This window comes from Ixodes scapularis, unplaced genomic scaffold (assembly GCF_016920785.2).
Source record: "Ixodes scapularis isolate PalLabHiFi unplaced genomic scaffold, ASM1692078v2 PGA_scaffold9__187_contigs__length_104089568, whole genome shotgun sequence".
NCBI classification, from domain to species: domain Eukaryota; kingdom Metazoa; phylum Arthropoda; class Arachnida; order Ixodida; family Ixodidae; genus Ixodes; species Ixodes scapularis.
In genome coordinates this window covers 53,028,566-53,040,519 of record NW_024609884.1, presented here as the reverse complement: position 1 = coordinate 53,040,519, position 11,954 = coordinate 53,028,566, and the positions used below count along the sequence as shown (strand labels likewise).

The 11,954-nt window shown below is 44.6% G+C and overlaps 1 protein-coding gene across 1 annotated transcript in view; it reads left to right on the top strand.

Annotated features, from left to right (window-relative positions):
* The first annotated feature begins 645 nt into the window (after positions 1-645).
* LOC8024010 (transcription factor E2F4) overlaps positions 646-11,954 on the top strand; it is a 28,568-nt gene continuing 17,259 nt past the window's right edge. Inside the window, exons 1-3 of the mRNA XM_029992509.4 lie at positions 646-779; positions 3,460-3,569; positions 5,276-5,552. Of these exons, the coding sequence (XP_029848369.2) occupies positions 672-779; positions 3,460-3,569; positions 5,276-5,552 (495 nt within the window). The 5' untranslated portion in view covers positions 646-671. The remainder of the gene's footprint in view (positions 780-3,459; positions 3,570-5,275; positions 5,553-11,954) is intronic.

The following is an 11,954-nucleotide window of genomic DNA, read 5'->3' as shown; positions in this document are numbered from 1 at the left end:
TGTATTTGAAATACTGCCCATCCCTGGGTTGTGGATATATATATAAGGCATTGAGTAAATAAACGCAGTAGCTGAGTTTGAGGTATTCTTCTCCCCTGTCTTTCTTCTTCGACCAAGTTTCTCTGCTTTTACCACAGTCTCGGGTTTTCTACATCATGATCAATATTCACCAGCTCGCCTGCGCCCTCACTGTTTTTTTTTGTTTTTTGTTTCAAAAACAAATAGTTGGCAAACCTCAATGCATCTAGCACTGATGTCTACCCACTATCCTACCAATCAAAGCCAATCGGAGCTCGGCGTCGTTCTGGCGTCGCCGCAACTCCTGCGCAAGTTGCAGACGACTGCTCTCCGCATTGTTTCGCCTGCGTGACTGAGGAATGTTCCAATCTACCTACTACGTAGGAATTATTCGTGATATTTGCTCTCATAATCAAGCGCAGGGAGAAACTCGCCTTTTCCCATAGAAATGTATTACCGGAAGTCGATTGCCGACTGAACACTGCAAACCGTGCAACGAGGTAGAGCCAGTAGAGCTGATGGAGGGCTGGCGGCTGGCCCTGGGTGGCTCTAGGGATTTGTTTCGAAACTCAGTTGGTAACACTGGCTCTCGCGAAGTCGCGAGTGCTGCGGGGCGCACGCGAGATATCCAACGGCTCCGGTCGTTTGTGAACATGGCGGATGCAGCGCCGAGTCGGCATGAAAAAAGTTTGGGTCTTCTTACGACAAAATTTGTCACGTTGTTACAGGAAGCACCAGATGGAGTTTTAGACTTGAAAATTGTAAGTGACTGTCATGAAATCTTCCTTTGCGTATTTCTGTTACTGCGAGAGCGGTCTTGCAAGCGCTGTGTCTGCCTGCATCGCAGCTTTTCCTACTTTTGAGCTATTCACGGTTGAAGTTATCTAGGTAGTTGCTGCTTCTTATATGCAGACGCTACTTTATTGCCAATTTTTAATTTAATGTCTTTGATTCAGCTGCTTTGTAAATCAATGGCACCTGCCTGTTAGCATGTATGTATCTATCCAACTAGAGCTTTTGTCTTTTCAAATCGTGGCCCAGGAACACCGGGTGCATAAAAAAAATCAGTCAACTGGATTTGGAAGGTGTCCCCACATTGGAAGCCAGGCATTTTTCGGCATCTAGGTCGTGCGTGTTATTTTGTTCTACGCTCGCGTCTGCACGGCCAAAAAGTGCTGCGATGCAAACTTCTTTTTTTTTTTTTTTTTATCCTAATTTCTGCATATGCTTTTTTTGTGTTCAAATCATAGTCTGAAATAACCACTAATCGTTAAAAACAAAATGCAATCAATATACACGCGAGTGGGTTTTAGCACGGTAATGCTAGACAAAAACAACAACGTAGTGATATGTATATAAATAAATAAATATTGTTAAACGCTGTGCTGAGTTTATAACCAGAAAGAAGTGCAGATAATACTGTTTGTGGATTATTATTTTTATTTTGTTTAGTTTGGAATGGGAGCTTGTCACTTGATCTGTTGTCATCCCATATTACATACAAACAGTCATATCCTGTTTGCATAACACAGCCTTCAAGCTTCAGTAACCTTCATACTGAATTCGTTTATCGGTTCCATTTGCGACTGAAAAACTTTAAAACTTGGTAATTTAACATGAATAAACCTAATGGTTTATCTGCTATTTACCTACATTGTTTACCTCTATTATTAATAGATGCTTATGCCCCAAACCACTGTCTTGTTTATTTAATTAATATACCCTCAAGGTAGTACATACTTTTATTGTTTCTCTGACACCATAGAACTTGTTAATTAAGAGATGTACAGGGGAGACTGCGCAGGGACAGAGATAGCTCCCTGTTAGATGTACAGGTTGTCTGGCATTTGTATTTTTTACGAGAAGGGAACAGCCGTGGCCCCATTTCAGCTTTGGCATCAGTAAACAGGTTCCTGGTGGACCCCCTGTCACATCTAATAATACCCCCATGTTGTACAAGTTTATGGCCTCTAACCAATCACAAGGTGGGCCCTGCAGCAAGGTAGGGCAGAGATACTCAAAAAGTATTTGGGAATACAAGTACCGAGATATACGAATTTGAAGGCTAAAATGCAGTTACTGCTATACTTTTGTCTTTTATGTGACGGAATGTCCCCGAGATACTTCTGCGAAAATGGAATACATATACAGATTTATACTGAAATACAGTTTCTTTCCAAGCGGTAGAAGGTGCGGAGGGTGACGTTTGTGGCAAATACAAAGGGTAGTGCTTGTGTTCCTCTTTCTTTCAGTTTATGCCTCGCCCTCTGCATTGAACTCCTCATCTATGCACAGCCATCACCCTCAATGCCGATAAAAAAAACACCAGATTTTTTAACAATATTTTGTGAATGCCGATTAGCCGGTAGATCAGCGCTTTATTGCGATGGGAAACAGCAAGTCAGCGAGGCCAGCCGTGGGCCTTCCGCCACACGCGCATAGTCTCGCTTACCTGCTCTTTCACGGTGCGATAAGGCACTGGTCAACCGGCCGGTCGACATTCGCACAATATTGTTAAAAAATCTGGCGGCTGTACTGCAAGCCGCGGTGACTGCTTGACGTGCTTGACAAAAGGCGTCTGCCAGAAATGAACCGCGTTTTGCCTCATGTGCCATATAGAACTTAGTTATTTTCAGTCAGGTATTTGTGCTTGTAAGAAGTCTCTTCTCACACAATGTTATGATTGAGCGGGGTTTTTCTTTACGATGGTTAAACCTGGGATTGAGGGCATGTCTCAAGCTGGTTGTCTTCCGAGTCACTCAGTGGTTGGGATTGAACAGCAGAGCTGAACCTGTCTGCACTAAGGCATCCTAGTCTGCACTAGAACAAGCGAAGCATGTGCAGTCACTTTAGTGTGCGCGGAACCTACAGGAAACGAGAGACCGCTAGTGCCCAATATCGTATACAACTTTTTTTTAACCACCTTTTTTTTCTCAATATTGATTGCTTTTTTTTTTCTCAATATATCAGGCAATTGACCTAGAGCTCTCCTGCAGAGGAAGTTACACAGCAAGTTCATATTAAATATTCTGGGACCTCTCACACTGAACGCGATTTTCGTTTTATCGTAGCAGCATGGCAGCTAGTTTTCACAACAAATGTAATGAGATAGCTAAACCTGGCAGAGTATAGCAATACAATCGATACATTGTAAATGTATTTCACTACTGAGATGCACATGCATATTTTCAAATGTATCTCGCTATAGCAATGTGGATACTCAAATACTGTCTCGATACTGCTCAGCCCTGCCCTGCAGGCTGATAAAGCTGTATGTTGAAAAGATAGTAGCATTGATAACAGCTGCGAATTCTATGTACCAGTCCTAAACTAGCAATTGAACACTGTAGACCAATGCTTATGTGCCATTTATTGTGAGTATCTAATTGATTTAGATGACTTCATTTCAGTGAGTAGACTTCAATAACTATTATTTTGCAGGCAGCAGACCTGTTGGCTGTGCGGCAGAAACGAAGAATATACGACATCACCAATGTCCTTGAGGGAATTGGCCTCATTGAAAAGAAATCGAAGAACAGCATCCAGTGGAAGTATGTTATTTTGCCTTCACTTGTATGAATATTCTTATCGCTCATTACTTGACATGTTTGCTGCAAACTCTATTAGTTGTAATTTAGTGCTCTGAAATAGTCTGTGGTACTGTTAAGTTACTCTTTTCTGAGGAATTTGTAGAGCACCAATCCTTTCTTCATCCGGATTCATTTTGTGGGACTGTCGTGGTACAAAATTACCACAGTGATAAAACAGCAAAGATCTGCTACTGAAAGTGTATCTGAGGTGCTTATTGCTAAACACATGCAGATTTTTGTGCCTTGGTGTCAAAACATGGCAAACATACTGTAGGCCAAGTCAGATGATCTTTCCATGTCAGACGCCATTGTAACAAGATAGGTAACACCACAGTTCTTTTAAGTCTCTAAACTGGCACTTTGTTGATATACGACCTAATGGATTTTTTCTGCAGTATATGTTGGGGGTTATTGACTTCATCCAGTAGACCTTAAGAAAACCCATGTACTTTTCAAACACAAAACTTCTTGGGCAGTTTTAAGGTTTATTGGCAGCACAGTTTGTTGACACCTTTGGCCTGAAAGTACATTCAGGGCCAACCCTGTCAAGAAAGTGTCTTTCATAGATGATATCATGAGGCACCAATCTATTCCACATGGTTGTGCTCAATGCTAAATTTCCTCTCAAGTGTTGCAAAGACATTGCAGCTTGTGTGCAAAGTTTTCTCAGCATTTCACCATGTTACAATTTCTCAGTAGCATCAGTGGGGCTTGCATCATTGGGGTTATCACTTGTGAAGGCTGCAGCTATATGTGCACTGCACTTGTATCACTTTGAAACTCAATAGCCTTTTCATTTGGTTTGTGCATCAAAAGATCCCAAGGCGGTTGAAATTACTCCTCAATCCTTTGGCTGGGGCATGCCAGATCTGCTGTTAATTTGGTATCCAAAACTCTCAAATTTGACTTCATCTGGTTTGTGGGAAATCTCTTACAACCTGTGAACCTGCTTTATCTCAAGTGCTGCGTGGCTTTATGGAAGCCACGAGAAAAACTGGGAACGAGCCCATTTTGTATACATTTCCAGAGGACAAGCAAATCCCCAGTGGGCATAAAAAAGATGCTTGGGGCACACAGTGGCCAGTCCTAGAAAGGAGAATTTCTCCTATCCAACTGCTGCTATTTTGCTCTCGCACCTGTACCTTTGACAGCGCTGCCCACAACGTGGCTCCGCACCCGAGTCGATTAGTCATCTTGCATCGAGAGTACCTCTGATAGAGTCCTCTTGCAGCATGAGTGTATGCTTTCGTGCCCAGAAACATTGAAGGACTGTGGTACAGTGATGTCTCGTTATGGACGCCTCCGTTCCCCCCAAAAATCGTCCATAATGTGAGTTGTCCATATTAACGAGACAAAAATGAATGAATTTTCCCCGCTTGTCCCTGAATGGTGTCCATATAGCGGGGTATTCATATTAACGGAGTCCATATTCACGAGACATGACTTTAATGCATTCTTTTTGAGGGTTGGTCAAGACCAGAAAAGAGTAACTTTGTTTCATTACTTTACTGGCACAACATGCACGTGTCTCTCGATTATGTAGGCTACTTAACTCTGTACATGCTACTTGGATTTCGTGGAGCACCAGAAAGGTCAACGAAGGTAAAGAAGGAATTTGCCGTCCGAGCTTGACACTGAGGCGTTTATTTTGCCTCTGCGGCTCGCAGGGGAGCCGGGCCAGGCTGCAACACCCGGGAACTGAGCGACCGGCTCTCGGCGCTCCAGAAGGAGCTGGAGGAACTGGAGGCGGCGGAGCAAAAGCTTGACGAGCACCGCGCCTGGGCTCAGCAGAGCCTGCTGAACATCACGGAGGATGCGGCCAATGTGGCCCAGGCCTACCTGCCCATCAAGGCCCTGCATGCCTGCTTCGAAGGCACTGCCTCGACGCTGCTGAGCCTCCGAGGACCCCCGGGCACCTCCATTCGGGTGCCTGACCTGCGCCAGGTACTGTCGCGGCGACGTGCGCTTGCTGCTATGCGGTCGGTCCTTCAATCGGGGTTGGGATTGACGGGTAAAATGACGCTAAAAGTTGTACGAGTTGCCGAGGAGGCAAATAGAGCTAGTTGGGTGGTTTGTACAAGCAAATAATGTAATTTCAGGCATAGAGTGAGCAACATGCATTCTGAAAGTATGGGACTGGCTACAAATAGTAAACAAAAAGATTTACAGAAGTGTTCATTTAAAGGGTAACTCCACTTTTTTTTATATATTCAGAAAACAATACAGTTCTCTTGCGATGTAGTTCCACCTGAAAATTTGTGAAACTTACCTACAAAGTTTGAGATGCGTAAAGTCGCCAAAATCTGCTAATTCTAGCAGGAGGCGCGCGGCATAGTCGGTAGTGCCGTGTTGGCACAGCCAACGTTGCACTAAGCCAGAAGCATTGCAATTTCTTTTTTTTTTTTTAATACTTTTTTAGGGAAGGTTTACAAGTGGCTCTAGCAATGTGCTCGTTGGTGTCTACAGGATTTACGTAACATGCATGCTCTAGTACGTGTTAGTATATGTCCGTGCACTGCACGCTTCATCACTTTGTTGTGAACAAAATATTGAGCCCTCTCCATTCCATTAATGTTTTGTTGACACCCCAAGTGCTCAGGCCCTATCTCCGATGCCTAGCTGCGATGAGTGGCAAGAAGCTTTCAAAGTTGTGTCCCTAGCTGCTCTGACAATCAGTTTTGCAGCCCAGGAGTTGCATTTCACGGGTCCCCTCTCAATAGAGCATGTTAGAAACTCTGAATGGATACAGTGCGCCAATAGGGATTCAGGAAGTCTTTTTCACCAAAAATGATTGTACAGCGCCCAGCATGTCGTATGATGTGCCTGGCGTTTTGTTACGTGTGTGTGTGCCAATTCATGCTCCATTTTCACATCTATACCCCTTCGTGGAAACGACAGGCCTGAGGATGTAGCTTGATCGCCCAATCAAATGGGAGCATTTTTTAACTTCATGGTATACACCAACTCAACTCTGTTACACCACCAAAACCTGCCTTCTCGTTAAAACGTCCCGACATGCTGTACCAAAAGAGCTGAGAAGGGTGTGAAGATAAGTTTTCGTGTGTTTTCTGCCTGCTCAGTTCGTCCGAGAATGTGCATAGGTGCCGTGAAAAAAGAAAACCATACACTGATGGACCAGGTTTGCTTCTGCGGGAAGCACTTTGTGTTGAATTCATAAATACTTGTGGTCGTCAGATTTCTTTGTTTTGTTCTAACATGAACGCAGGCTAATAGTCAAGTTGTCTGGACCGCGGACCACATTCGTGCGTCTTTGCATTCAAGCGGTCGTCTGATCGTTCAAACTGTCTGCTCTTTCAAACTCACCTGCTTGTTCAAACTGTCGTCTGCTCGTTCAAACTGTCGGCTCTTTCAAACTCATCTGCTTGTTCAAACTGTTGTCTGCTCGTTGAAACGACGGTGGCCCGTAGACCAAACATTGACCCGGTAATTGCGATAAGAAGTGCGGGCCTCGGAAGTCTTGAGTTTGAAGGTTGTTCTGGTTAAGTAGGCTCAGTGTAAAAGTAGGTACAAAGAGACCATCACAGACTTGTTACATCTAATTCACTTAGTTTGATTCTGCTTGCGATTTTAAGTATTGTTGTCGAGCTACCTTCCATGCCTTTGCAGCACAAGCGATGGCACGACTAAAAATGGCGAAGAAAATCTCGTCGTGTGAATCGGGCTGTAGCAACCATTCTGCGGCATTCCCGCGGATTGAAGGGGTACACGTCACATTATTTATGCGAAGCTCGCGGTGTTACGAGCATTGTTAATTTTGCTAGGGTCACTAAAATAGTAAGACATTGCTAGGAAGACATAGTATCGACTATTCCAATGCGAAAAAGGGCACGGGGTCATACACCGACGCCAACAACATCATATTCCAATGGTTCGTTGATGCGGGACAGTGTGCTTTTGGCCCACACCCCATGTAACATGCGCAGCACCGGTGGCGGGCCGCGAGGGGCATTCCGGTTTGTTTGTAAACATGAGTTGGTGTATAGACAATTTACAGCAACTTTACATGGGTGCCTCCATCAAATTGATTGTATATACTGCCAGTTGCAAGGCGAAATTCAGTGCAGAGTTTCATCCATGTACATGAATTGTAAAATAAATTATGGTCGTTTTTATCAGGAGCGCACCGACTTTGTTTAGGAAAATTATCGTTAGGAAACAAACATAGTTTTCCTAAAGTGAAATTTATGCCAAAAAAATTGGACATTTACAGTTTTCTTTAACGCCGAATTAGAGTGCAGCTCTTGAGGAGGAAAGGAGGTATGCCCCTCCTCCTCATCCGTACCCTCTCCTCCTCCCGTGCTCCTCCCCTCGTCCTCTGCTCCTCCTCCCCTCCTTTCCTCCTCTCGTTCCTCTCTTGAGGTATTTCGATTTTGTGATATACCGTGCTAAACAATCTGAGAAAGATATATATATATATATATATATACAGGGTGTTTTTTTTTTTTTTATTCTTGCAGATTTATTTTAAGAAAAGCCATGAAAGCTACACTTATGTGGTTTGTGCGAGTGAGTTATATGCCCAGGGGGACATTATGTGGGTGGCTGATATTTGCGATAAGTCATTTAATTAATTAAAATTCCCTAATTAACTTTTAATTGGTGAAAATAGACATATGGTTCCAATTAGAAACTTGCTGAGCATCGTTCAAAACCCCTAAATCAGTTTTTTTCAGAAAGACTTTCAGTGCGTGAGAAGCGTAGTAGTGCACTAAAGTTACCACTCGTGGAGCAGGTACAAGGCTAGCGGTTTCGGTAAGGCGCCCGCGCAATGTTTCGTCTCTTATTCCCCAGCCTTGTACCTGCTCCGCGAGTGGTAACTTCAGCACGCTACTGCGCTTCTCACGTGCTCAAAGTCTTTCTAAAAATTACTGGTCTAGGGGCTTTGGACAATGCTCAGCAAGTTTCTAATTGGAACCATATGTCTATTTTCACTAATTAAAAAGTTAATTAGTGAATTTTAATTAATTAGCCCACTTATCGCAAAGATGAGCCACCCACATAATGTCCCCTGGGCGTATAACTCACTCGCACAAACCGCATAAGTGTAGCTTTCACGGCTTTTTTTTTAAACAAATCTGTAAGAATAAAAAAAATGCCCGGTATATATATTCGGGTATTCTCGCTCACTGCTTGTCCGGAGAGAGGAAATGTAGTTCTCACATCTGGACGCTCCACTCTAAGTTCTGCCGGTGCCAGGAAACAGGACAGCAGGATCACGGCAGGAGATTGAGACAGCGTTAGAGTCAACACTTTCACGAGGAACGTGATACTCTCGATATCATCCTACTTGCTGTCGGCTCTGTCGAAGAAAGACAGCATTAGTCTTGAGCGTGTTACCCTAAGATGGCACAGCACAACAGCGAGTGCACGTCTTTCGGGGCCAACGGTATGTTTTCCTGCATGACTGGCATGAAGTTCTTGTTTGTCTTGCACAAAGTATTGGGTGAGTGCCGCAGGCGAGAGATACAGAGCTACCACAAGCAAGCCGTCGTTGACCTTGGCAGCACACAATTTACCAACTTCATTTGACGTGCCACAGAGATTGATGGATACAGCACAGACCTGTACCCATGTAGATGGCTACTTGGAATGAATACACCACGTTTTCACACATGCCTCTCTGTGATTTATGAATAGTGATATCACTTGCCTGCACAACGGGTAGCTGGGATCTCCCCTCCTCCTTTTCTCCTCCTCCCTCCTCTCCTCCTCCTCCCCTCATCCTCCTCTTCCCTACTTTCTCTTAACTTTCCCAAGTCCTAACTTCCTTCGTCAGTTTTCATCACCCATAAAACCCTCCTCTCTCCTCCTCCCGTCCTCCTCCTCCTTCGTCCCATGATGCAGCGTGCGGGTCACGAGTGAGACCGGTGCGTTGCATCATGGGACGTTTCCCGTTATGCAATGCGCGGGGGCCCTCGTGACGTCACGTGTGACGTCATTATGGGAAACGTCCCATGATGCAACACGTGGGTCATGAGTGAGACCCGTGCATTTCATTTTGGGACGTTTTTCATAATGCACCGCGTGGTTACGCCGACGGCGATGCCGCTCAAACTGGAAGCGTGCACCAGAGAGCTGCGCTCTAAAAGGTGTGAAATAAAGACCCCCCCCCCCCCCCCCCCCCCCCCCCCCCCTCTCCTGAAAATTCAGACGCTCCCCATAATTTTAATTCCTGGGGAAACCCCAGGCACAGGTAATGGTCGCAGTGACGCAATGCACAGGAAAAAAAAAAGTATGATGGGAGCTTTTAAGAGAGAAATAAAAAAATGGTTGGAGGCTGTTTGGCTCATGTTCAGGTTTCTTGATGTATTGTTGCAAATAAGGAGTTTTCTATATCTAAATAAATCACTCTGCTTCTGCCCCGACAAGCTGTCTGACAGGGTTACTTTTAGAATAAAAAGTCCTTAATTAAACTGACATTCTACATGATGTTGGTGAATGTAAATATGGCATTTTTCAAAATCAACTTTTTTTTTCAAATTTTTTTTTTTCTGGGTAGTGTCCCCCTTTAATAAAGTGGGATTAACTTTTGGTGCAATGTTGGCACGAAATCCTCACATTTCGATAATATGTAGCAGAGTAAGCAAGTTGGTAGAAATGGCGCTACAATCACATCACTGATCCGTAGGAATCGTATGAGAGTGAGTGGTTAAGTGTTAGTGCTAAGGGCAGACAAGCAGTGTGTTACATGCTGCGACATTGTTTACGAAATGCGATCTTCAGTTTACCGCATTGCTCGCACGGCTTACACTAACGAGAACACTATGTCTGCGTTTGAATAAACGCATGGACCTCCTAAACTTGCATGGCATTTTTTGTGCAAACAATTTCTTGCGCTCGTAAAAACAAGTGAACCGACGACGTCCAGCTTGAAGTGTGTAAATTATGCATGCCTTGCTTGATGACATTGCTACTTTGATGGTTGTAGTAGTGCATTGCAACACGTGATCAACCTGCACCATGGCTACTAATGGGCACTTTTTAGCATAGTGTAGCTGCAGGCTACAGTACGGTAAGGCATTGCGACCAGAAGTTTGCTCTGCAACTTTGAAGCGCGATTTTTTAGCGTGTGCCAGGAGCTTTGTCATAACCACTGTAGCCTGCGGTAACACCATGCAAGAACTGCATAATAACGTCATCGGCGTGTTCGGGGGTTTTCTTTTTTTTTGCTCTGACAAAAGAAATATAGTAAAATATGCAGTATACTACACCTGTGTACCGTGTTATTTGCATCGTCGAGACCCACCTCGCCAAAGCTGCACATTCTAAGCACACCTCATGATTAGCATACAGACGCACTTAAAATGCTACGAGCATTTCTTTATTTGCCTTTTTAAATAACTGAAAGCCGGTACAATATTTTGTCTTTTGGGAGTGCTCGAAGATTATCTGTCACGTTGCTTGTCACGGCCTTTCGGCGCATAAAAAATATGAACCCATTCCCGATGCCCATTGCTCGGTACACTGTTTGGCGAGTGGTTCTTTCCTACTTTTTGGTAAGAATAAATTCTTTTGTAGATCTTATGCGAGAGCTCTGCACTACTAGCGGGAGGATTTGCCATCATGTTGAGCACTGATTGTGCTGGCAGCCGCTGGACCCGAAATCCGCAGTGTATGTTTTACATACTCAGGGTAATGTGTTTATTAAAACCATAACAGAACGGCGCAGCGTGATGCACGCTGCGTCGTAGGTTGAGAGAGTCTGCTGAGGCCCCCGGTAACAGCAGTCTCCGTGAACAAAACTTGATCTGTGCGAGCGGGCCTCGGTCGGCGGTTGGACTTTGCACCAGAGTTCTTATACGCACAGTCTCGGTATATAGCTGAGCACGCCGCCAGATACTAGCAATATATATCAGTTTCTCCCTTCTGGGTTAAAACTCAAGACATAGTCTTGCAAATGTGCTGGTTGCTTGATCCTGCGGCCGAATCTATTCCTTGAATCGGAGGTTGTTGGACCGTCCGCGGTGTTGTTGTTCATGGTGATCTCTTCTCCATGTGGTTCCGGTTGTCCCAAAGCTGCGGGTTCGTTGGCGGTCTCGGCGTTTGGGTAGCTCATGAAGGGAGATATTTTCTCTTCCATGTCCGGAGCTCCTCTGTTTTCTTGTCGACAACGAATATGGTCCACGTGTCGACGCTGAAGTCTTCCATCATCCAACCTTGTCTGGAATGATTGAATTCCCATCGGCTTCATGATTACCGCTGGCAGCCAGGTCGGACTTCCGCTGAAATTCCTCACGTAGACTGGTTGTCCGATAGAATAATCTGCCGTTACTCCACCGCTGGGAGCCTCTCGGTCTTCGTTCATAGACCCTAACTTCATGAGAT